The sequence below is a fragment of the Muntiacus reevesi genome, chromosome 2 (assembly GCF_963930625.1).
Source record: "Muntiacus reevesi chromosome 2, mMunRee1.1, whole genome shotgun sequence".
Classification (NCBI taxonomy): domain Eukaryota; kingdom Metazoa; phylum Chordata; class Mammalia; order Artiodactyla; family Cervidae; genus Muntiacus; species Muntiacus reevesi.
In genome coordinates, this window is record NC_089250.1 from 141,527,060 (window position 1) to 141,551,857 (window position 24,798).

At 48.3% G+C, this 24,798-nt stretch overlaps 2 protein-coding genes across 3 annotated transcripts in view; both read left to right on the forward strand.

The window, feature by feature from the left end:
* HOGA1 (4-hydroxy-2-oxoglutarate aldolase 1) overlaps positions 1-24,798 on the forward strand; it is a 26,534-nt gene continuing 1,736 nt past the window's right edge. The window contains exons 1-7 of one of the 2 annotated variants that reach the window (XM_065923026.1): positions 8-589; positions 11,150-11,278; positions 11,472-11,599; positions 12,074-12,208; positions 12,473-12,569; positions 14,236-14,369; positions 21,885-22,849. In XM_065923026.1, coding sequence (XP_065779098.1) covers positions 379-589; positions 11,150-11,278; positions 11,472-11,599; positions 12,074-12,208; positions 12,473-12,569; positions 14,236-14,369; positions 21,885-22,034 — 984 coding nt within the window. In that variant the 5' untranslated portion in view covers positions 8-378 and the 3' untranslated portion in view covers positions 22,035-22,849. Of the gene's footprint in view, positions 590-11,149; positions 11,279-11,471; positions 11,600-12,073; positions 12,209-12,472; positions 12,570-14,235; positions 14,370-21,884; positions 22,850-24,798 lie in introns of those variants that run through there. The other variant, XM_065923027.1, reaches the window with a different exon arrangement.
* On the forward strand, positions 4,387-5,356 carry C2H10orf62 (chromosome 2 C10orf62 homolog). Its single transcript, XM_065920063.1, has one exon. It carries the CDS (start codon positions 4,426-4,428, stop codon positions 5,134-5,136), a length of 711 nt encoding a protein of 236 aa, XP_065776135.1. The 5' UTR covers positions 4,387-4,425; the 3' UTR covers positions 5,137-5,356.

The window sequence follows — 24,798 nt, forward strand, 5'->3', positions numbered from 1 at the left end:
ACTGCCAAGCAGAAGACAGGAAGCCAGCCTGGCTCCTGGCTTTGGGGCTGGGAACTGTGGGAGGAGGGCCCAGGCCCCACTGGAGGCAACCTTTAGTATCAAGACCCCAGGAACCAATCCTCTGTCTGGCCAGAGGGACACAGGCTTGTGACGTTTCTCCAGAGGCTCTCTAGGGGGAGGGAGGACCTCCCTGGAACCAAAGGCCTAGCCTCTGACCCTGGAAACACCCAGCTTGAGCCTGCCTGAGGGCCAACAAGTCAGGGCAGGGGGCAGCAAATTTTTAACTTGGAACGTTGATCATTAACAGGGGTAGGAAAGAGTCCAAACTCAGCATTCCTTGAGGGCAGAGACCAGCTCGATCTCGAGCCTCCTGTGGAGATGCTGGTCCCCCGAGTCTGGTCCTCTGTGAGGCCTGGGCTGAGCAAGGTCTTGTCCAGGACCCTGGGGGGCTGGCCCTCAGGGGAGGGGAGGAGGATGGACCTCTCGGGCATCTACCCACCTGTGACCACCCCTTTCACTGCCACGGCCGAGGTGGACTATGGGAAACTGCAGGAGAATCTGCATAAACTGGGCACCTTTCCCTTCCGAGGTAAGTGGGGTCTGTCCACTTGGGGAGTTGGAGGGGTGTGAATGACCCTGGTCTCCTCAGCCAGCGACCAGAGGAGGGTACACAGGCTCTGTGGAGCTGTTCATGGACAGTCGGGTACCCTGGGGATCATTCCATTACAGGAGAGGAGCAGGGGGCACTGTACTGGGGTCAGGAGGCAGACAGGAAGCTAACTGCTGGCCTGTGATCTTGGAATGAAGATCATCTCCCACAAAGCCTTGTCAGCACCCTCTTCTGGGCAAAACCTCCTTTGGCCAGATTAATTCCTGTTCTGCACCCTCTGACTCGTTTCCCCCTTTACGCAAGTGCCTCCCCTCTCTGAGATCAGGGACAGATCATATTTGTGACACTCAACATGCAACACAGCCACAGGCACAATAAATGAAGATAGAAGGGGCAAGTCCTGCCCATCATCCCGCCCCTCACACCCTCTTCCGGCACCCATGGCAGCTCCCTGAGGCAGTGCTGTCGGTCTCTCCGTTTCACAGATGGGAAGCTGGAGCTCACACTGATGAGATCACTCGCCCAAGGTCACTCCAGCTAATAAATGGCTGAGGTGGGATTTGAACTCAGGTCAGGCTGCACAGTCACATTCGGCTTATTCCACTGCTGACTGATAAATTCCCCCACTAGACCCGATTCCAACAAATAGACCCTGGTCAGCCCCAACTTCCCAGGGCTTCCCAGGTGGCGCTAGTGGTGAAGAACCTGCCTGCCAACGCAGGAGATATAAGAGACACAGGTTCAATCCCCTGGAGGAGGGCCTGGCAATCCACTCCAGTATTCTTGTCTGGAGGATCCCATGGACAGAGGAGCCTGGCCGGCTACAGTTCATGGAGTCACAAAGAGTTGGACACAACTAAAGTGACTTAGCACACCCAGCACCAACTTGGGAATGGAGTGGTTCTGACCAGGGTGATGCAGTGGAGCAGTTTGGAACACGGACTCTGGATTCAAACCACAGTTCAACCACTGACTTAGCTGTAAGATAAATCTCTCCAGACCTCAGCTGCCCCATCTGACACGTGGGAGTAATAATGGCCACATCATAGGAAGGTTGGGAGAAAAATCTGAGAGAATGCAAGTGAGAGCATGCTGTAAACTGTGGAGGGTGATATACGTTAGCAGGTATGGACTCCAATGATGGCGCTGATTAGAATAACAGTATGATCGCCACTGTGGGCAGAGATGCATTGTGACAGCACCCGCTGGCCTTATGGAGACCCATTTCATATCTCTGTGCTCAGGCGATGTGACCCTTCCCTAGGACACAGTGAGTGCCCTGTGGATGCCCACACTGAGCAGTGACACAAAGGATATTTCTGCTGGGGCCCAGCTCACTGGAGCCTGAAGGTTTGAGCTGAGGCCTGATTCTCTTGAGGCAAAGTAAGAAGCTCCTTGAATCTCTGAGAAAAGACTGGGCCTCACCTCCCAGGTTCAAGGACACTCTAGTGCAGGGGGCGGGGAGGGTGGACTTTAATCTGGGGTCTGCGGACACCCCAGACTCTTCTCTGCACCCTTCCTTCCCCTCCCCTGCCCCACTCACTGCTGCAGGGGGGTACTGGGGTGCCTGGGAGCACGGCTGCCGTGACTTCGGTAGACTAGCCACTGGTCCATTTCCCATACAACCTATGCAGGCGTCAGCTCCCACCTCAGCTCTCTCTTACCCCCACACATGTGGGAGCAGGGCGCTGTGTGGAAGAGGCCAACATCCAGGGTTAGAAGACTTGTAGGAGTATGTTTCTGCCTGTTACAACGACCTTGGAAAAATCACTGAACCTCTCTAATCCGGTTTCCTCATTTTAGAATGAGAACTGTGCCACAGCGTTCAGTGCAGTTCTCCTAAGGAGCCCAAACCTGAGGCCCTGGCAGAGAGAACATCGGGCTATATGGCCCTGTCCCAGCTCCCAGGATGCAGTCAGAATGCCCGGGAAAGGGGCAATGAGCCACTTTAGCTCGAAAATCTGTGTCTCTCATGCCGGATCTTTGCCTCTTTTTGCAGCCCAGGTTTCAGGGGCAGGGGAGGGAACCATTACTCGTCCCATTGCCAGGGTGTCCTGAAATTAATTAAAGGTCCTCCAAAGAGGAGATAATCAATAGGCTGCCTGGGTGGCTTAGATGGTAAAGAATCTACCTGCAGTGCTGGAGATCTGGCTTTGATCCCAGAGTCAGGAAGATCCCCTGGAGAAGGAAATGGCAACCCACTCCAGTATTCTTGCCTGGAGAATCCCATGGACAGAGGTGTATGGCAGGATACAGTCCATGGGGTCACAAAGAGTTGGTCATGACTGAGCAAATATAGATAGAACAACAACAACAACAAAAAATAAAGAGATGGGAACCTGTCTTTGAGGAATCAGTGAACAGTTAATAGATTATTCTGGAAGACATTGCCTGAAGCTTTTTATTATTTATTTAGCATTGTTAATTTGTATTAATTATTTGAATAAAGACTATTCATTTAAATAAAACGTATAACCAAAGAACAAAGGGAAGGGTTTTTGCAGAAGGGCAAAAACCTGTTTGTCCCTGAACTCACACCCGCAAACAACCTCAAAGATGAACTTTGAATTGTTATTTCCAAATGAGGTTAGTGGACTACCCCAGAACTACTCCAGCAGGAGCAGAGAGATGATGTTTCCCATAAAACTTGAAGCTTCTGTCTTATTTCCTTATTATGTAGGCAAGACCATGGATTCTTGTGATAAGGTGTCATATTAATATTTTCTGTATATTGAAGCCATTCGTTTGTTAGATAAAATATTTTTGTTTAAAATATCACAATTTTTATAACTGTATTTTGGCATTAAAAAAAAATGTGTTATATGCCTCTGGGAGTGACCCAGGTCTGTCTCTACCCTGAGAGGCCCTGGGTATAACTTGGGATTGAGGGCCAGACTCCGTTGTCTGTAACTACAAGAGCCTGGCTAGCCAGCCCACCCACTCATCACCTGAGCTGTGCCCATTTACAGGGAAGTGAGGAGGAGGGGCAAAGTCTGGGTTTCAAAGGGCATCATAAGACAAGAGGTAGCAACCCCCCATCCTTAAAGAGCCCCAGGAATCTGGAGCTGGGTGAAATCGCCTATTCTGTGTTTTCTGCCTTCTCAGCCCAATTGTGACCTCATGTTACTTCAGAATGAGCCCCTCCCTTTTTCTTCTGGGCCCTCTCTGTAATGGGGCTGGTGGCTGCAAGTGGAGATGGAATGCTCTGAGCCGACAGTTCAGGTAGGCCCTGCACGGGGGCAGACACGAGGCTTAGGCAACAAGCAATGAATGCCAGCCCAGTCAAGAAGGCCCTTCATCCATGGCCAGCTAGACCCAGCAGCCTCTGTCCCCTGGGGACCACCAGATGAGGACGAAGAGAAACCAAAGACTGAAGGATAAGAAGGCCTGCTTTGCAGAATAGATCCCAAGCAGGAGGCAGAGGGGACTCAGAATTGGGGAAGCTGCTCTTTCACTGACCTCAGGAACAGCGTCAGGGTGGGACAAAGGTCCCGGGCCTCAGGCCATTCCTGTCAGGTTGGACATAAAGGACTGTGTGGTCTCTCCCCACCCCGCCCCTCAACCACCTTCCTCACAATGAGGTTCATTGCTGAGGCGGGAGGGGCATCCTAGGGAGGGTGCAGTGGGGGGCCTGCCTGCCAGACCATGCCAAGCATGAACCAGACCACCTGGGCTCCCCCACTCCCAGTGTGCCCTTAGCTCTGCCTGCCTGGAGTGGGGTCCTGGAGCCCTTATTGGAGCTCATCCAGCAACCATCATGCAGGGTGGTGCTGGGGACCGCCCTGTTACTGGGAGGTGGAGGCCTCGTGTTGTGGATGCAGAGGAAGAGGAAAAGGAAGACAGATTCTGAGACCACACCAGAGGTGCAGGAGCCGACCGAGAGCGAACACTCGAAGAATGAGAGCTGGATCAAATCTCACTTTAGCCGTCTTTCCGAAGAGAAGCTGGCCGCCAGCAACACTGCCTGCCTCAATACCGCCGGGCCCAGCAGCTCCGCCGCTGCTCCGCAGCCCAACAGCGGCAGCGGGGAGGCCAGCACCACGATTCGCGTGGAGACCTTCAGCACGCAGCAAGGAGACGAGGGCATGGCCCTTCACCGGGAGGCCTTCACCAGCAAGCAGAGAATGTCTGGGACTTCCGTGACCAAAGAGACCCACAAGGAGTCTGGGAAGGCCTCGGCCCCGGAGGAGGCCACGTGGGCCGCCGTGGCCGCCTGTACCAAGGAGATTGACACCAAGGGGCAGCAGCTGGCTAACTCCATGTTGCAACGGGCCACGGCCTGCCAGAACTCGGGCCACCTGGAGACCAAGGACATCGACCAGGAGGAGCTGAAGGCCCTCGAGGAGGTGGAGATAAAGTTGAAGGGGAATTTCCTCACCCAGCGGGAATCCACCGTAGCTGGTGCCAACCACGCACACACCTACCACAGCCACTGCCACCACGGCCACCAGGGTTATCCGAACCACCAGTCCCACAGCCTGCCCAGCCGCAGCCCCCAGGCCTACCACCCCTTTAAAGCCACCTGACCACAGGTGGAGATGCCCCTTCCCCCCGCAAGGCTGGCTCACAAACACAGGCATCCTGTGTGGCCCATCTCTCTGATGGGGCAACCTATGTGGCCCAGAGTGAGATGCTGCTGCCCCAGTCCCTTCTTCCTCAGGCCCCCCACAAGGGGTTCCGGGCCCCTTCAGCTCCATGAGTGGGGTCTGCCCCTGATGGCCCCTGATGAGGGAAAGCTGGGGAGAATTGGGGTAGCTGAGGCAGACTCACAGGCCCCTGAAGAACCCCGGAGAGAAGATGGAAGAGGCAGATTCCAGGAGCAGCCGAGAGCAACACACCGATGCCAAATGCCTGAGCTGAGCCAATAAAGCCTTGCATGCCCTTACTCTTGAGTCTGGAGGCTCTGTGGCCAGCCCCGGGTCTGGGCGGGCCTCTGGGGAGAGTGTTCCTCCTCCCAAGTCCTCCTCTGGTAGGCTGGTTCAAGGATCCCTAAATTAACTTCTGGGGTCTTAGGTTCTGGGCATGGAAACTCTCCACAGGGCTCAGCCCCCACTAACCTGCTGCCGCCAGAGGAGGAGGAAGCAGTCAGGAGCTGGGAGGTGTGTGGAAGTAAGGTGAGGGTTGGAAGTAAGTAGGGTTGGGATGTGGGGCTACAGTCCTCTTGGTGCTGCTCCCACCCTGTGCTGCTCACAGGATGCTACTCTTTCCCCGCCCCCACTGGGATCGTGGTGGTGCCTCCCCACCAGCTACCTTCAGAGCCACGGTATTGGGCTATGTACTCTCTCTCCTGGTTTGTGCTGCTCTTGCTGGGGCTGAGGCTGCTACTGCTGCAGTACTACTAAGGAGTAGCATTACTCCTCATACTACAATAGCTCCCCCTGCCTTTTTAAAAAAAATTGTAATATTTATTTATTTAGGCTGTGCCAGGTCTAGGTTGCAGTATGTGGGATCTTTAGTTGTGGCATCTGGGATCTAGTTTCCTGATCAGGAATCGAACCTGGGCACCCTGTATTAGGAGTGTGGAGTCTTAGCCATTGGGCCACCAGGGAAATCCCTCCCTCCAACCACCACCTTTTTTCAACTTTTTAGTACATGCCGCGCTCTGTGTCAAGTTATGGCACAGACCGAAGAGGAAGGTATGACATTATCTCCACTTTGCGGGTGAGGCTCAGAGGTGCAGTCTTCCCAGAGGTGGCGTAGACAGCAGGTGGATATTGCTGGGGTCAGAGCCCAGTGTGGCCTGACTGCAAAGCCCGTACCCCTCATCCCTGCCCTGCGCTGCTCCCTGGTCTGATGCCCACTGTCCCCTGAACTGTTGTCTCTCATACTTGTCCCTGTCCTCTTCCCACATGTCCTGACAAGCTCTGTGCCCACCTGCAAGCCTGGGACTCTCCCTACCGCCCCTTTCTGGGTCCCAGGAAGCCATTTCTGGGGCAAGTGGTAACCTCCCTGCTAAGCTGTTAAAGGGAAGCAGCTGTCTTCCCCAGGAAACTTGAGAGAAGTCAGCTACGGGGCACTGTCTAACCCCCAGTGTCTCCTTTACATAGGCATGTCTTACCATTTGTAACTATTATGGATTTACCAGTGGTTTCCAAACTGTGGGCCTCAAATTCCAGGAAGGAGGTGCCTAGAATCATTGCAAAGAATGAATAAATCTATAAACACTCTACATGTTGTCAATTATGACTTTATGGAGCACAGTTAGGAGTATTTGAATATTTCTGACACTATTAATCACTGGCTATATAAACATTGATATGTGTGTGTGTGTAAGGTACTTCATAATAAAAATCTTAATTGGGAAAAAAAATGGAGCCAATTGCATTGGAAAATGTTGGAAGATGCTAATTAGACAGAAACCAAATGCAGTGAATTTTGGCTTCTGAAAATGATTGTTAAAATATGTGCATTTATCTGAAAGACCTTAAATCCCTTACTAAAAACTTAATACATAAAATTTCAGATTAGCTAATTATGACTTTGGAATCTTAGCTTTAAAAAAATTTCAAACTGGCAAAAATTTCAAATAAGGTCTGCAGTTAGTATTGTACTCATGTTCACTCTCTGGTATTGATCACTGTTCTCTAGTTAGGCACAATGATGGAGGGATGTATGGAAATCCTCTGTATCATTTTTGCAGCTTTCCTGTAAATCTGAAGGTAGTTCAAGTTAAAAGTCAAAAAGTTATTGGACAATTCAGTTATGAGCTCATGTCAAACTTTTACTACAATTGTACTTCAAGGAAAATAGCTTCTAAGGAGACAATTCAAGTATAAACTCTTGGTGAGGATATTTTTATAAGAAAAGAAAATGGTTAAATCATTGTTAGACTAGATACAAGGAAAAGTTAACAGTCACTAACCTCTTGCCTGAGAGTCTGCCGGGGGGTGGGGGGTGGCTGGTTTCCCAGATCAAGGCTTAATTCCATTAAAACTCATTAGGAAATTGCTTCAACATTTCATCAGGAACTTTCTTTTCTTCCTAGTGGGAGGTTATGAATTACATCATGCAAAATAGTTCTGCCCCAGACCAGGTTTAGGATAATTTTTCTTTTATACTACCAATTATCAACGCATAGGTCAACAGGCAGTGTGCTAGGTGTCACAGAGGAGGCCAAAATGAGGCAGACGCCATCCTTGACCTAGATTCTTCTAGACAAGTGCTGAGCAAGGACAAAACACCGTGGAGCCCAGTGGGGAGGGGGGTTGAGAAAGGCTTCAAGGTCCTTGCAGCATGTGGGGGGCTGCAACTAAGGAGGTGTTCTGGGCAGAGGGAAGAGCAGGAGCAAAGGCGTACCACAGGAAGATGGCCCTGTGTCTGGAGGGCTCTGACAAGTCAGTTTGGCTGGAAAGGGGGAGTGTTTAGAGATCAGCAAAGGGGAGGAGGAAAAGCCTGAAAAGTGACTCCAAATCCTCAAGCCAAAGAGGACTTAGGAAAATGTTCAGTTTCCTCATTTCACAGCAGAGGCCAGTTGGAGAAAACAGGTGGGGGTAAGGGGGGTTGAAGGATTCTGAGGATCTCCATGCATTTTTGAGTAGACAGCAGGGAAGAACTAGGAACAGGCAGGAGAAGTTCAGAGGAAACATACTCAGGGAAGACTGGATTCCAGGAAGACTTCTCGGAAGAGTGGCAATGACGATGGGCCAAAGTGTGTAATACTGACTGGGGAAGCTCCTTACATAAAAGAGATTGTGATTCCTCTTGGCCACAGTAAGTCACCCTGTTGCTTGTGTGTCCTCAGCCTCCACCCAATTCCCCTTATCAGGCTACACTGGCTCCTAGGGGAAAGAAGCTTCCGACATGAGCCTCTTTCCTCTCAGAGCTGGAGGGGCTGAGAGGTCCCTGGATGCAGCCTCCCCTCCCATACCAACCGCTGTCCCCCTCCTCAGATTGAAAGTTGCCACCCTCCGGTTTTAAGGCTTGGGCACTTCCTCTGACTCCATAATGATTATAGCTACTTGATACCAGGTTCTGTCTATTCCAGGCATTTGTAAATAGGATCTCATTTAAACTTCACACAACTTTAGAAAGGGCACTAAAATTACCCCCATTTTTCAGTTGAGGAAGCTGAAGTTTGATTAAGCTATTTGTTCAAGAGTCCAGAGCTGGCAAGGGGCCAAATTGGGAATTAAACCTGGGCTCTGGCTGCCAACTCTGCTGCTCTCTGCTTACCCAGCGCTCACTTTCCTCATTCGCCACCCGTCCAGGCTTCTTCTTTAGCCCCGCCTCCACCCCCAAGCTCTTCTTTAGCCCCGCCTCCACCCCCAAGCTCTTTTTTAGCCCCGCCTCCACACCCAGCGGCACGTTGGGCCTGAACCTGGACATCTGGCCAAGGAAAAGGAGGGGGTTCTTGGCAGTATCACTTCACAGACTTCAAAGTGCTTTTTCTCTCATACATTTTCTCATTTGAGCCTTTAAGACAGCTCTATAAGGTAGGATTGAAGTGCCCTTACTGTCCGGAGTCTCAGAAAGTGATGTAACTCGCCCAACAGCCAGAGGGGCCTGAGTCCAGCGCTTGCCTGACTCTATCACATTTCCTCTTCCCCAGCCTGGACTCATTGCCTTCTTGAGAGTCAGGTCTGGGTCGGATGCCCCCTTAAGCAAACGAGGAGGGGCCACTAGGAGTCTTGAGCACAGGGCCTGCTTCACCCACCTGCTCCCACCCCTGGCCAAGCTCAAGACCCAGCTGTCCTGCTGTTTAGGCCAAGTCCACCTGTGGGACATGGAGATTTCTGGACTTGGCCACCAGAATGAGAGGGGACTTGGGAGTGAATGGCCATGACTGGAGATATGTCTGAAGCAAGAATCCCCCTTCAAGAGTACTTGGGGAGGCAGGAGCAGCTTGACCTCTAAATCCTTAGCCAGAAGTTACTGCTCCTGTCATGGCTGGCCTGGAGCCCTCTCTGGGGTTGGCAATTCTGCAAGTGGGAAGATCCACTGGGAAACCACCGGGACCTTATGTAGCAAGACAGAAGGAGGCTCCTACCATGGGCTCCTAGCCTGACATAGAGGAACTGATGCTGAGGCAATGATCTAACAGAAGCAGAAAGCTATTTGCCTCTCGATGTTCCCTGCAATGCTACTAAGACACGAAACTGGGGGAGAAATGCTAAGTATCCAGGAAGCTCTCCCGGCAGCCCGCTCAGTGGACTTGAACGGGATAGTGAACAGCACAGAGAAAGCCTTGTGGTGTAAAGCTGACTCCCCACCACACTGTGTCCCCTTAAGGATGACTCACAGGAACAATCTTTCTCAGTCCCAGTGCCAGGAAAATCTGTGTTTCTCCAGGGCAGCTGCTTTGCTTTATCTTGATTTCTACATATCTGTCAGATGACTACATTTCCCTTTTAGCTTTGACTGTCAGGAACCTCCAAATCAGATATCTGTCAGAAGTGTATGGCAGTGATTTTGTATATTAAGATAGCCCCCGCTTCTTTCCTTTTTCCCCAACAGTCTTCTATTTATTAATAATCTTCATGTATTGTATGCTACATTTAAGGGAAAAAATTTGGAATGGAATGGAGTAGAGAGGAGAAAGAAGAGGAAAGAGAAAGTTAAATGAAATAAGCTGAGAGGAAAATGGTTTTACATTCCCTTTAGATTCAGTTGAAGAACATCAGTTTTACTGGTCTCTTGTGGATATGAAAGGATTGACACCTCTAATATTAGAAACCTCACAAATGATGAATAAAAGAGGAAATGTAAAATAAAATAATGGGATGCCACTTTTCATCCAGAAAATTGGCAAGAATTTGTTCTGACAATACTCAGTATTGATGTGAATACAGAGTATTGAAACTCACAGGTTTTTCTATGTGCTGCTACGTATGGACTGGCTAATTAGAAGTCTGGCACGTGAAGGTGAATTTACCTGTGACTCAGCCATTACACATCTAAGTATCTAAACTGAGAGAAGCTCTTAAATTGTTGGTTTTCTCATTGTTTGTAATAGCAAAATAGGAAATATTCTAAATATCGCCAAAAGGAGAATGAAAAGTAATTTGTGGTCTAACTTCATAAGAGAGTATATAACAATGAAAACGAATGAATCAGGGCTCTCTATACTGCTGTGGACAAAGCTCAGAACATAATGGTGAGCAAAATGGCAAAGAGGAGAAGATTACGTGATTCCATTTCTGTAAAGTCTTAATAGGCAAAAAATCTATTATATATTGTTTATGGCTCCATATATGTGTTTTAAGGGTAAAAAGACATGAATGGAAACCATGAACACTTGAGACAGGCCAGAGATGAGGAAGAGATGGGGGGAGGTTGTCAAGGGTACTGGGTACACTGATGTGGATTATATTATTATCTATTTTTTCTGGTATGCTGAAATATCTCATTAAGACAAACAAACAAAAAAAAATGGTGTGAACACTCTCACTGCAACAGGGTACAACACTCTGCCTGCCTCAGGACAAAGATGGGAAGGAAATGTATGAAAAACAGTGGTGTTGGGGAGGTAGGAACCTGGGTGAGTTAAGACCAACGTCCGGTTTTTCACAAGCAGATGGTAAGGTGTCGCTTCTCTTGCAGGCTTCGTGGTCCAGGGCTCCAACGGCGAGTTCCCCTTCCTGACCAGCAGTGAGCGCCTGGAGGTGGTGAGCCGTGCACGCCAGGCCCTGCCCGAGGACAAGCTCCTGCTGGCCGGCTCCGGCTGCGAGTGTGAGGCCCGAATGCCCGGGGCCTGCCGGTGGCTGGGTGTGGGGGGCTGGCTCCCTGGCCCGGAGCTGGGTTCAGTCTAGGTCCTGCTCTCTCTCTTCTGCGTCCCTTGCTTGCCTCGGTCCTAGTCTGGTCCTCTCCCTCCTGCCCTCGCCCACCATGGCCTGTAGGGAAGACTTCTTTCTTCCTCCTGTAGCCACTCAGGCCACAGTGGAGATGACGCTGAGCATGGCCCAGGTCGGGGCTGACGCCGCCATGGTGGTGACCCCGTGCTGCTATCGTGGCCGCATGAGCAGCGCCGCCCTCGTTCACCACTACACCAAGGTGCGTTAAGGCAGAGGTGTGGGTTTGAGGCCTGGGCCCGGAGGAAGCTGGGTGGAGCAGAGATTCTGCCCAGGGACGGGAGGGGAGAAGCTAGGAGCAGAGTGGTGAGCTGACTTCCCATGAATGGCAGCTTGGGAGAGGGGAGGGACACCACCAGCTACCAGCTGTGTGACCGTGGGCAACTGACCTAACCCTGCTGGGTCGCTCTTCCCTCCCCTCTCCAATGGGAGGAATGATGAATCTTCCTCCAGGGAGGATTAAGATCAGTCAAAACAAAAAGGACTTGGAGTTGTGCCTGGCACACAGAAAGCACTCTTCAATATCACCCAGGGTCAGTGTTTGCAATCAGGGTGCACAACTCTGTGACTTCTCATCCAGGAGGTGGGCCAGTCCAGGCAGTCCTGCACAGACCCAGGCTCCGACCGCCTCAGGCCTGGGGCAGCTGCCCTCCTCTCTCTTCTCTGCACCCCTCAGGTGGCTGACCTGTCTCCAATTCCTGTGGTGCTGTACAGCGTCCCAGCCAACACGGGGCTGGACCTGCCGGTGGATGCGGTGGTCACGCTTTCCCAGCACCCCAATATTGTGGGCATCAAGGACAGCGGGGGTGATGTGAGTGGCAGCAGCCCTCGGCCGGGGACTCCTCTTCTCTTTTGATACCTACTTCAGGGCAGCTCTAGGACCTGCTTCAGTCCTGGACTCTGGTGTGGGTTCCCTCTGTCCTCTGGTCTCTCTGGGGTTCGTCTAAATCAAGGGGGGTATCTCTCTGGGACCTCGACTCTCATTCTCCCACACTTGCCCAGCCCCCAGCCCCCAGCCAGGCCAGCAGCAGAGCCTGTCGGCCCAGCTCTCACACTAGCTTGGCCGTTATTACAGGTGACCAGGATTGGGCTGATTGTTCACAAGACCAGGAGTCAGGATTTCCAGGTGTTGGCCGGATCGGCTGGCTTCCTGCTGGCCAGCTATGCCGTAGGTAGGCCCTCTCACTCCTCTCAGATTGTGACAAGTGGTCATGATACAGGCAGCTGGGTTCTGCTGGGAAACATGCTGAAGGCCAGGACTGTGTGGACAGGGGGCTTTTGCCAGCCTGCCTGCTGGGAAACCTCAGCGATATGTCTCACCACTTACTTATTTGAATAGTGGATGCTTCTAAGTGACCTTGTTAGGCAGAGGAGGGTGGCCGTGAACAATCCCCTGGCCTGTAGTGGGGATGCCTGCAGTTTGTTCTAAGTCCCAAGCTCCCAGCTTAGGTGACAAATTTAGCTCCTTTAATCTCACCTTGTAAATCATCGTCTAAGGGCAGAGGCCTTGGGGCGCTTCCCACCAGTCTGGGAGTGCGTTTTCCTCTCTCCCTGGGCCCAGGCCAGAATGAATTGTCAGGCCTGCAGGGTTGGCCTGGGGATCTTCAGCTGACTGATCAGACACTGTTCCAGTATAGGATCCTAGGAATGTTACCATTTAGACCAAGTGCTCTTGTCTGCTTGGGGTCAAGGTCCCTGAGTTCAGACTGGATTTGGGCCCCGGAGGGGAGGGAACCACCTGCTCCCACTAGCTGAAGCCCCAGTGATTTGAGATTTGAGTTACTTTTCCAGCGATGCAGGGGACAATGCTGCTTCATGTTCTTTCTGGTCTCTACAGACTTTGGCTTGTGGTATAGGTTCCGTATAACTCCCCTCTACCCTGTCACAGTCTCCAAAGGGGAGAGTTAAAGGAGACCCATTTATGCTTCCTTCCTGAGTGTGGTAGGTGGAAATAGCACTGGCTCTGCAGGCTGGAGATCTAAACTGGAATCTGAGCTCTGCCATTTATTCACTGACTAACACCGAGCAAGGTAAACGACCTCTCTGTGCCTGAGTTCTTATTCGGCAAAGCAGGGAGATGTGAGGATTAGAGAGCACTGGCCCTGTGTCTGTCATAGCCCTCGACACAGTAGGTTTTTGATAAACAGCAGCTATATTCACTCATGTGAAATGCCCACTCTCTCTCCAGTCTTGAGGCCACTCTGCTTTGAGTCACTCCTAACTAGCTTTGGAATCACACTAAACAGGCTGGCAGAAGTGGCAGAACTTCCGAGATCACAGCCAGCCCGTTTCCATTGCCCAGATGAGAACAAAGAGGGCCGGTGAGGGTTAGGTGACTCGTCCAAGTTCACCCAGCCAATGGGAGGAAATGCCGGGTCTCCTGACTAAGTCTAGTGCTCATTCTCCTCCCCCGCGACTGGCCCAGGCTGAATTCACTGGGGGGAATACAATTTCCGAAGAGCAGAGGCTTCCCATCCATGCCATCTCCTTCCAGGGCTGATGAGTCAGGGGGCAATTGCAGGAGTGTAGAGGTGCCAACTGGCAGGTGGGACTTTACCGTGGGGGAAAGGGGGATGAGAGAAAGGAACCGTCCTTGAGTCAGCCTTCAGGCTCTGTTCCTTGCCCCTCAGCCTGTGGGGTTCTATTCTGAATATGCTGGCAAGGTTCTCTCTGGAAACCTGTACTCCGTAAACTCACAGACCGTGTCTCAGCTGTGACTCACCGGTGGCCTAAAAATCCGCAGCCTGACTCCCCAGAATAAAGAGGTGCCGGGGACCAGTTTTGGAATTCTCTTCGAGAAGAGGCTCTGGCTGATATTCTGCCTGTTACCTGTGGCAGGAGCTGTGGGGGGCGTGTGTGCCCTGGCCAATGTCCTGGGGGCTCAGGTGTGCCAGCTGGAGCGACTCTGCCTCACAGGGCAATGGGAAGATGCCCAGAAACTGCAGCACCGCCTCATCGAGCCAAACACTGCGGTGAGCTCCCAGCCCGTGGGCCCAGCGTGGGGGTGGTCTGTGTCCTTGTTGGAACAGGAGCCAGTGCTGGCACGGGGTCCCTCCTTGGTCTCTCCTCTTTCAGAAAGGCCTTTTAGAGAACATCCCAGTGTGGGAAGCTCTTTGTGCCTTCCCAGAAAATCTTGACTTCAGACAAAGTCAAGCCCCGTTGGTTCTCAAACTTAAGTGTACATTAGAATTCATTCAGGGAGCTGGTTAAAATTCTGCTCTTTTAGGCCCAGGAATAGTCACTGAGACAAATGTCCTAGGTGATTGTGACATAGGGAATCCTGGAACTGTACTTAGAGATACACTGCCTAGAGAGGGAACCATGGGCCTTTATGTCAGCTTTATAAGGGGCCAGATCCTGAAAAGTGGAATGACAGGTTAATAAAGGCGTGGGAAGCCTGGAGGTATTCAGAGCCCAGCTTTCCCAGGAGAGTGCTGTCTTCAAATAATCCATTCTGCAGTCAGACTGAGTACCCCAACTCTGTGTTGGGCAAATCAAGGAGAAGAGGCAAGGTGGAATGCTGGTCAAGTGCAGGCAATGCTGTGCTGAGCCATACTGGAGTCTGAGGCAAAAAGAAAAACCTGTGTCCTTGGAGACATGTTTTCATTTATACTTTAAATTAAACTTTTTACTCTTGTATCACTGTGGATTCACATGAAATGATGAGAAACAATACAGGGAGATTCCACCTACCCATTACCCTGTTTACCCCATCTTACAAAACTATAGCACAATATCACAACCAGGATTTTGACTATTATATAGTCAAGATATAGAATATTTCCATTAACATAAGGATCTCTTATGCTATTCTTTTATAGTCATACCTACTCACCTCCTGCCCCCACCCCCTCCTTAACCCCTGGCAGTCACAAATAGGTTCATTTCTGTAATTTTATTAGTTCAAGACAGTTATATAAATGGAATAAGATCATCTAGAACCTTTTGAAATTTGCTTTTTTTTTTCATTCAGCATTATTTTCTGGAGATTCATTCAAACACATGTAGCAGTTCTTTTTTATTATTGAATTGGCCAGAAACAGCTTTGTTTAACCATTTACCTGTTGATGGATAGCTGGTTGTTCCCAGTTTGGGGCTATTAAAAGCTGCTGTGAACATTCACGAACAGATTTTGGTATGACTATAAGTTTTCATTTTTTCTGAGATAAATACACAACTGGTGGGTTGTATAATGTTTGCATGCTTAGCGTTTTAAGAAACTGACCAACTTTTTTCCCGGAGTAAGTGTATCATTTTGTATTTTTGCTGTTGTTAGTCGTTAAGTTGTGTCCAAATCTTTTGTGACCCTATGGACTGCAGCCTGCCAGGCTCCTATGTCTGTGGGATTTCACAGGAAAGAATACTGGAATGGGTTGTCATTTCCTTCTTCAATTTTGTATTTACATCAGTGTAAATGTATGAGTGACCCAGTTTCTCTGTATCCTCAACAGCATTTGGTGTTGTGAGTTTTTTTCCATTCTGATAGGCATGTTGTGACATCTCATTGTGGCTTTAATTTACATTTTTCTGATGGCTAATGCTATTGAACCTCTTATAATGTATTTATTTGCCATTTATATGAAATGTCTATTTTTGTCTCTTACCCAATTTCCAATTGGATTTTTTTTTCCCACTGTTGAGTTTTAGAAGTTCTTTATACCTTCTAGATACTAATCCTTTGTCAAAAATGTTGTCTGCAAATACTTCTCCCAGTCTGTAGTTAATCTTCTCATCCTCTTAACAGATCTTTTGCAGAGCAAAAGTTTTTTAATTTTGAGACTGAAAAGTGAAGTTGCTCAATCATGTCTGACTCTTTGCGACCCCATGGACTGTAGCCTACCAGGCTTCTCCGTTCATGGGATTTTCCAGGCAAGTGTACTGGAGTGGGTTGCCATTTCCTTCTCCAAGGGATCTTCCCGTCCCAGGGATTGAACCCAGGTCTCCCGCATTGTAGGCAGACACTTTACCCTCTGAGTCAGCAGGGAAGCCATTTTTTAATTTTAAGGAAGTCTAATTTATCAATATTTACTTTCACGCTTATGCTTTTGATGCAACTCTAAGAACTCTCTGCTTAGCACAAGATTATGAAGTTTTTCTTTTCTTTTTCCTAAAAGTTTTATGTTTTACAAGCCTGTGACCCATTTTGAGTTAATTTTTGTAAAACGTATGAGACTTAGATCAAGGTTTTTTTTTTTTTTTTCTTTTCTTTTTGGCCTGTAGATATCCATTTGCTCCAGTACCATCTGTTGAAAAGATGATCTTTCCTTTATTGAATTACTTTTGCACCTTTGTCAAAAATCAGCTGGGTGTATTTGTGTGGGTCTATTTCTGGATTCTCTATTCTCTCCATTGATCTATCCCTCTGCAGTACCACACAGACTGGTATTAGGTGTATAATAAATCTTGAAATCAGCTAGACTGACTCTTCCTACTTTGTTTTTTTCTTCCCCAAAATTGTTTTAACTAATCTAAATCTTTTATCTTGCCGTATACATTTTAGAAAAATATTATCTATATCTATGAATACTTTTGCTAGGATTTTGGTAGGAATTATCTTAAACTTGTGCACCAATTTGGGAAAAACTGACATTTTTCTTTGTTGTCTTCAAATCCTTGAATAGGATATGTCTCCATTTACGTAAACCTTCTTTGATTTATTTCATCAGCATTTTGTAGTTTTTGACACACAAATTCTCTACATGTTTTGAGAGATTTACACCTAAGTGGCTCATATTTTTGAGTGATTATAAATGATGTTGTATTTTTAATTTCACTATCATACGTTCATTGCTAGTATATATAGGAATCAATTGATGTTTGCTTGTTTATCTCATATTGTATATGACTTTGCTAAACTCACTTATGAGTTCTATGAGATTTTTTTCTATATTCCTTGAGATTTTCTACATAGACAATCATATCGTCTATAAATAGGGCATGTTTTAATCTCTTCCTTTCTGATCTGCATGCTTTTTATTTCCTTTCTTGCCTTAATGCACTGGCTAGAATTTCCTGCACTAAGATGAATAAGAGTAGTGAGAGTAGACATCTTGACTTGTTTCTGATCTTAAGGAAAAGCATCAGTCTTTCACTGTTAAGCACAAAGGTAGGTAGGTTTCTGTAGATGCTGTTTATCAAGTTGAGGAAGTTTCCTCCTTCTATTCTAGCTTTCAGAAAGTTTTTAAAAATCATAAATGGATGTTGAATTTTTGTCAAATTTTTTTTATTGATTCATATGATCAAGTGTTTTATTTCCTCTTTAGCCTGTTAACATGGTGAGTTACATTAATAATTTTTAAATACTGAACCAGACTTGTATCCCAGTGGAATAAGCTCCACTGGCACATGATGTATAACTCTTTTTATATATTGCTGAATTCCATTTGCTAATATTTTATCAATATTAGCCTCTCATGTCTATATTCATGAGAGATATTGGAATATAGTCTTTCTTTCTTTGCTTCTTTTCTTCTGTACTGTCTTTGTCTGATTTTGGTATCGGGATAAAAATAGCTTCATTAATTGATTGGGAAATGTTCCCTTCTCTTCTGTTTTCTGGAAGAGATTATGAAAATTGATGTTATATCTTAGAACGTTTTTTAGAATTCTTCAATGAAACCATCTGGGCCTGGAGGTTTCTTTTTTGGGAGTTTAAAAATAATAATAACTCCATACTAGGCCTCTACTGATACCTCACTGGTTGAAAGGGGTAGAAGTGCTTCCTTACTGCTCCCCACGTGGCCTCCCCTGACACCTCGAGTGTGTTTGACAGGGTGGCCTCCTTAAGGGTGGGCAGTGGTCAAAGTTCTGACTCTCCTGCGGAGTCTGACTGGAGTGATTATTGCTCACAAGTTCTCCATCTTGCTCAGCTGCCCCTTCCTTGTCTCAGACCAGAGGGAGCAGGCTTTTGTGGGGCTTTTCTTGCCTCTGCTTACTGGCATTTCAGGGTCACTGCTCCTTTGGCTCCAAGTCTGGGCCGAGGAGCTCGGCACGGTGTTGATTCTTGGGTCCCGAGGTCACTAGTCAGTCCTCCTCCTCTCTGCCTTTCAAACTTTTATGTTGGTTTTTATATAATGTCCTGGGCTTTGCTTTTTTTTTTAGTTCTGCTTTTTGAAAGGAATAAAGAAAAGTACACCTATTCCATCTTCCTGGAAGTGAAAGCTCTAAGCAGTTTTCTTTTATTTATTTATTTGGCTGTACCAAATCTTAGCTGCAGCATGCAAACTCTTAGTTGTGGCATGTGGGACCCAGTTCCCTGACCAGGGCTTGAATCCAGGCTCCCCGTATTGGGAGACCAGAGTCCTAGTCACTGGACCAGCAGGGAAGTTCTTCAGGTAGTTATCTAAACAGTGATTTTTCCCTCCCAGGATATTAGAATAGTTGGGGAAAAACATTGAAAAATTTTGAAGTAGGTACATTAACATTTGCAACACTTTTTCATTTAATACCCAAAACATAACTTCTTAGAATTTTACTTCCTTGGCTTGAATGGAAGCAAACATATCAAACAAACTTTTTTCCCTAAATCTACTTCTAGAAAAAAAACTTTACCATTAAAAACATGCAAAACTGACAAAACCCACTGAAATGTTGTGAAGTAATTAGCCTCCAACTAATAAAAAAAATTTTTTAAATTAAAAAAAAACACATGCAAAACATGTATAGGGGGCACATGTAATTAATGGCCTCAGGCTACAAGATTCTGGGCACGGTTCTATTGGATCTTGCCATTATTTAAAACTTTGACTCATCATTGCTCATTGTGGGCTTTTTTTGCACTGATTTTTATGTTTTAAAAAATATTGCATTAAATATTTGTCTCATGACTGAGTATTTTGGTGCTCCGTCCAGTTTTGGCTCTGAGGCAGGTAAAGTGGTGGGCGGGCTCTAGATGTCCCTCACAGTTTATATCTTTACCTCAAAGGGACAGATTAATTCAGATGTAGAGAAAGGATAGCTGAGGAGGCAAGCTTGAGTTTCCCTGGCTGTGAAACTCTCCTGGCATAGGATGCGCTATAGATACGTTGTAATAACTGCAGGAATAAGGTCCTTTAGGTTGAGCCCCATCTGGCCCCAGGCTGTACTATACATACCAACATTCCACTGGGGCAGGACCTCTGCTCTCCCATTCCCCTCCCTGTGAGAGAGAAAGTTCCAGAGTCTACATACCACAGACAGGAAGAGGAGGCGCTTCCAGGCCCCTTGGGGTCTGGGCTAATAGTAGGATCTTTTAAATTTATTTTTTATCCAAGCATGGTTGAATTATATTGTTAATTATTGCTATATAGCAAAGTTACTCAGTTATACACACATATATATTCTTTTTCATATTCTTTTCTATTATGGTTTAATCACAAGATATCAAATATAATTCCCTGTTCTACAGAGTAGAACCTTGTTGCTTATAATAGTGGTATTTTTCTCATCCAGTTCTTGTGACATGGGGTAACTTTCGTTATCTCCTAATTTTACAGATGAAGCAGTTTGGGCTGCCCCTTGGGAAGAAAGGATGCTTGCTGCCCTCGGCATGCCATCTTGTCTTACCCTTCACTTTGTGCCCCATCCTGTGCCAGCTCTGGGCACACACTCAGGAATGCCTGGAACACCTTTCTGCTGCCTGGGCTATAGGCTCAGCCACCCCAAGAGCAGCTTGATGTCACCTTATTGCCCTGCCCTGCTCGAACACAATGTGCTTCCGCTGCCCTCCCACCCAGCCAGCCTCTTGCCCTGGCTATATTTAGGACTTTCCATGGTTTTTACCTCCAAACCATTCCAACCTTTCTCAGGGTCTAAAGAGGGACAACAAATCAGAGATCTTCAGACACCCACGGTGGAAGAAGGCTTTCTTCTAGGTACTTCTTATTTCCATCGTCTTTCCCACCCTACTCAGGTTTTGGGTGAAATGCCCAGGTTATTGGGCCTTTCCAAGTGGCTCAGTGGTAAAGAATCCTCTAGCCAATGCCAGACATGCAGGAGACGCAGATTTGATCCTTGGGTCGGGAAGATCCCCTGGAGGAGGAAATGGCAATCCACTCAGTATTCTTGCCTGGAGAACCCCATAGACAGAGGAGCCTAGTGGGCTACAGTCCATAGGGTCCAAAAGAGTCAGACAGGACTGAGCGACTGAGCACACACACTCACGCACATGCCCAGGCTATTAGAATGTTATGGCTGGAACCAGGACTGGGAGGAAGCTTGCTAAAGTCTACTGGCCTCTAGTGGTGAATAGTTATTAAATGTCAGTCATTCATCAATGGTTCCCAATTTTTTTTTTACCCCAAACAACCTCTTTTCTATTTTTACCCTTCACAAAGCCCATATATCTAAGGTTTTACTTCCCTCAAAGTGAAACCTTATTAAGTAATAATTACTTCTTTTTAAGCAATCAAAGACCAATCTAACACTTGTGATCAGCCTGAAACAACCAGTTGCTACGCTAGAAGCAAAGAAACGAGATGCCTCACTTTCTGTAAAACTCCATGCCTGATTTTAAATTAGGTCTCCCATTACAATAGAAAAGTTTAGAGATCATGTTGTCCAGACCCCTCCTTTTTTAGGCAAGTGAACTTGCTCAGAGATAAACTGATACAAGGTTATTCTTTGAACAACAGATGCATTGTTTTCCCTGTGAGAGCATTTGGAATTGGGCATCAGGGAAGAGTTATGGGTGGATGGGAGGACCCTGCTGTGGGGACAGTAGAGGTCTGAACCATGCTGATTTCCCGCAACCTGTCTGCCCAGGTCAGGTACCAGGGAACTGGGCTGTAGACCAGAGATGCTCTAGCCCCCAGACCCACAGCTCTGCTGCCTTTTCCCTTTTCAACTTGAGGACTGAATGCTGCTCTCCTCCCCAGTGGGGTGGATTTCTCTAAAACCAAAGGAAGCGCCTTCCTTCATTCTAGATGTTGGCCTGTGTTCTCTACCACCCACCTGCCTTCTGGATTCCCAATCCACCCTGGCTGTCATAGATTTAGCAGAGTTACTTTACTGGGGAAGGAGGGTGGGTACCCTAACCTTCTGAAAGTGACATGCCTGGTGTGTGTGTGTGTGTGTGTGTGTGTGTGTGTGTGTGAAAGTGACATGCCTGGGTGTGTGTGTGTGTGTGTGTGTGAAAGTGACATGCCTGGGTGTGTGTGTGTGTGTGTGTGTGTGAAAGTGACATGCCTGGGTGTGTGTGTGTGTGTGTGTGTGTGTGAAAGTGACATGCCTGGGTGTGTGTGTGTGTGTGAAAGTGACATGCCTGGGTGTGTGTGTGTGTGTGTGTGTGTGTGAAAGTGACATGCCTGGGTGTGTGTGTGTGTGTGTGTGTGTGTGTGAAAGTGACATGCCTGGGTGTGTGTGTGTGTGTATGAAAGTGACATGCCTGGGTGTGTGTGTGTGTGTGTGTGAAAGTGACATGCCTGGGTCTGGGTGTGTGTGTGTGTGTGTGTGTGTGTGTGTGTGTGTAGGGGACTCCCCAGTCTCTTCTAACAGGCGCTGCTCCTTAGGTGACCCGGCGCTTCGGGATCCCAGGGCTGAAGAAAACCATGGACTGGTTTGGCTACTACGGAGGCCCCTGCCGCTCCCCCTTGCAGGAGCTGAGCCCCGCCCAGGAGGAGGCGCTGCGCCTGGACTTCGCCGGCAACGGGTGGCTCTGAGCGCCGGCGGACCGCCGGACCACGCCCACCTCAGCCTCCCGCCGCGTGGCGGCGGCCTGAAGGAAATGTGGGGGAGACGAGGGCTCAGGGCTCGAGGCTCCTCTTCTTACTTCAGTCCTCCAGGTAGACTTTCTCCAGGCACTACCAGGCATGCTCATTTCCTGTCCTCCCAGCCCCACGATCTCTGATCTCTGGGTATTTGTATCCTGAACTCTGGGTCTTTAGAGACCTTCAGTGTAGGAAGGAACATGACTTATTTATCTCTCTACTGTGCTTTTCTGTCCCCTGAGACCCGTGAAGCAGGAGTCAGATGGGAAGGGTGTCGGGCACAGAAAGGCCATGTTTTAATGGCAGGAAGACTGCTTAGACTTGAGGGTACAAACCTGTGTCCAGCACAGGGCAGCTGGAAGCTGGGGTAATTCTGAGAGCCCTAGTTCTGACTCCTTCCAGGAGAAGCGTAGGTTGGAAAATCTGATCAGAAAGCTGTCACTGGTCTTTGACAGTCCCCCAAGCTACACTGTAGTCCTTTCCTAAATCTATTTTGATTCATCTCATATTGTCTCTAGCCTTGATCCCAGCCATCAAATGTACCAGTGAGACAGCCCAGTGACTTAACCAGAACTGGTAAACAATGACACCTGGTGGATAAATGTGACATTCTAGAAGGCTATGCTAGCCAACCCAGGTCTGAAACATTAAGAACGGGGACTTGACATGAGAAAAGACCATCTTCTTGCCTGTATATACTCTGCTTTTATTATTAAGAACAGTTACTTTGTTACTGCAATAAAATTTAATTTAAAAAAAAGTAAAAATATATCTAGGAATTTCTCTGGAGCTGTTGCGGTCAGTGTGGGTTCGGTTCGGTTTCAGATAGCTCCTCATTCCAGCTTACACTTCTCGATATCTACAGGCCCCTTCCGTTGTAGTCAGTGTTACCCACAGGGATTTTAATCTGTTGCACCGGTCCCTTCTGAAGCGGTTCCCTTTGTTTATTTGGCTTCTGTTTGCCAGTCTCTTCAGTGTCTAATTTCCACCCTGACACAGGCGGGTGGAGGTGGTCTGTCGTTTAGGTTCACTTGTTCAGTCGTGCTGCAGGGAGGGAGGGGCGCTGCAGACAGATATCACTGGCCTGTGTGGGGAGCACTCGCAGTGTTCCCGGCCACACTGGGTTTGCCCCCGCTCACGGGTGTGTGCCCTCCCCATCTACACTGCTCAGGCTCCAGGCTGCTCTATTTGGAGCGGGCCCTGCGTTGCATGCGGTTCCAGTTTTCGGGTATTCTACAAAAGCGCGGACCCGGTTGGGCCTGCGTTTTGTGCCTTCCCCGCCCGAGCAGCTCAGGCTGCCGGGAGCTTGACGGGCGCACTCTCCCCGGTGAGGGGCGCCTTCTCCCCTCCGCGGCCCCAGCCTCAGTTCCCACCTGTGCCAGTCGGGTGCGTGCGCCTTGTGTCTGTTCTCGGGAGCTGGCCTCTTGCCGCGACCCTCCCGGTGGATGTCGACCATCCAGAATCTCAGAAAGTCTTTGGTTAGAAACTGGGAGCCTGTTTGCAGTTTGGTAGGGTGTGCCGTCTCTGGGGCCGCATTTGCCCCTTTCCCCTCCCCCCTGCCTCCTGCCTCCGGCGGGGAATGGGCCGGTCCGCAGCAGGCTAGCTCTTCTCTGGAATTGCTCAGTCCCTTTGTTCTGCCAATGGCCGGCAGTGTGTTCGGGCTGGTTAATTTTCTCACTCTTGCTTGTTATGCCACAGTTTAAGTTGCTATCTCATGTTAGCTCCCTCTGATTGCCCTCAGAGCATTCGGGCCCGGTCCTTACCCTAAGCAATGCCGCCCCCTCCTCTCCGTTCTGTCCCCGCTTGCTGGTGGCTGATGAGGGCATCTGGGGTACTTTTCTGCTGGGAGTTGCTTCTAGGCATGTAATCTGTGGGTTTTATTTATTTTTCCTCCCAATTAGGTTGCCCTCAGAGAGTCGAAAACTTCCCCCAGACCCGCCAGTGAAAGGGTTTCCTGGTGTTTGGAAATTTTCTCTATTAAGACTCCCTTCCCAGGAGGGTCTCTGTCCCTAACTCTTTTGTCTCTCTTTTTATCTTTTATATTTTGTCCTACCTCCTTTCGAAGAAGGCTGCTTTTCTGGGCGCCTGTCTTCTGCTAGCCATTAGAAGTTGTTTTGTGAAGTTTGCTCAGCGTTCAAATGTTCTTCCGATGAATTTGTATGGGATAAAGTGATCTCCCCGTCCTATTCCTCCGCCATCTTAGCTCCTCCTGTTATTGCAATAAAGTTTAATAAGTTAAATTGGCATGACTATGTACAGACTAACACTCCACTGTTACACAGATCTTAGGTTTCCTGCTCAGATATCAAGAACTTCCTAGAGGCAATTTAGCTCCAAAGGTCTGCTTTTTCCCAGCTCTGAGAGAGGCTTTAAGAATACTGAACAAACATAAGCATTCGATGATTGGTGTCCTAGGGAAAAAGCTTGTTGAAGTTTTCCATGGGAGAGGTAAGAGGCAAAACATTTCAAGTGAGATATTTAGAAACACCTAGCATATTAATTTAAAAGGCTGCTTTTATGTAGAAGGAAATGGCAACCCACCCCAGTACTCTTGCCTGGAAAATCCTATGGATGGAGAAGCCTGGGGCTACAGTTCATGGGGTCACAAAGAGTCAGACACGACTGAGTGACTTCACTTTCACTTTTCTCTAAAATATTTAAGCTTATTCAGTGATAATCTGACTAGTGGCAGGAAACCCTGAGATGAATTTTTAAA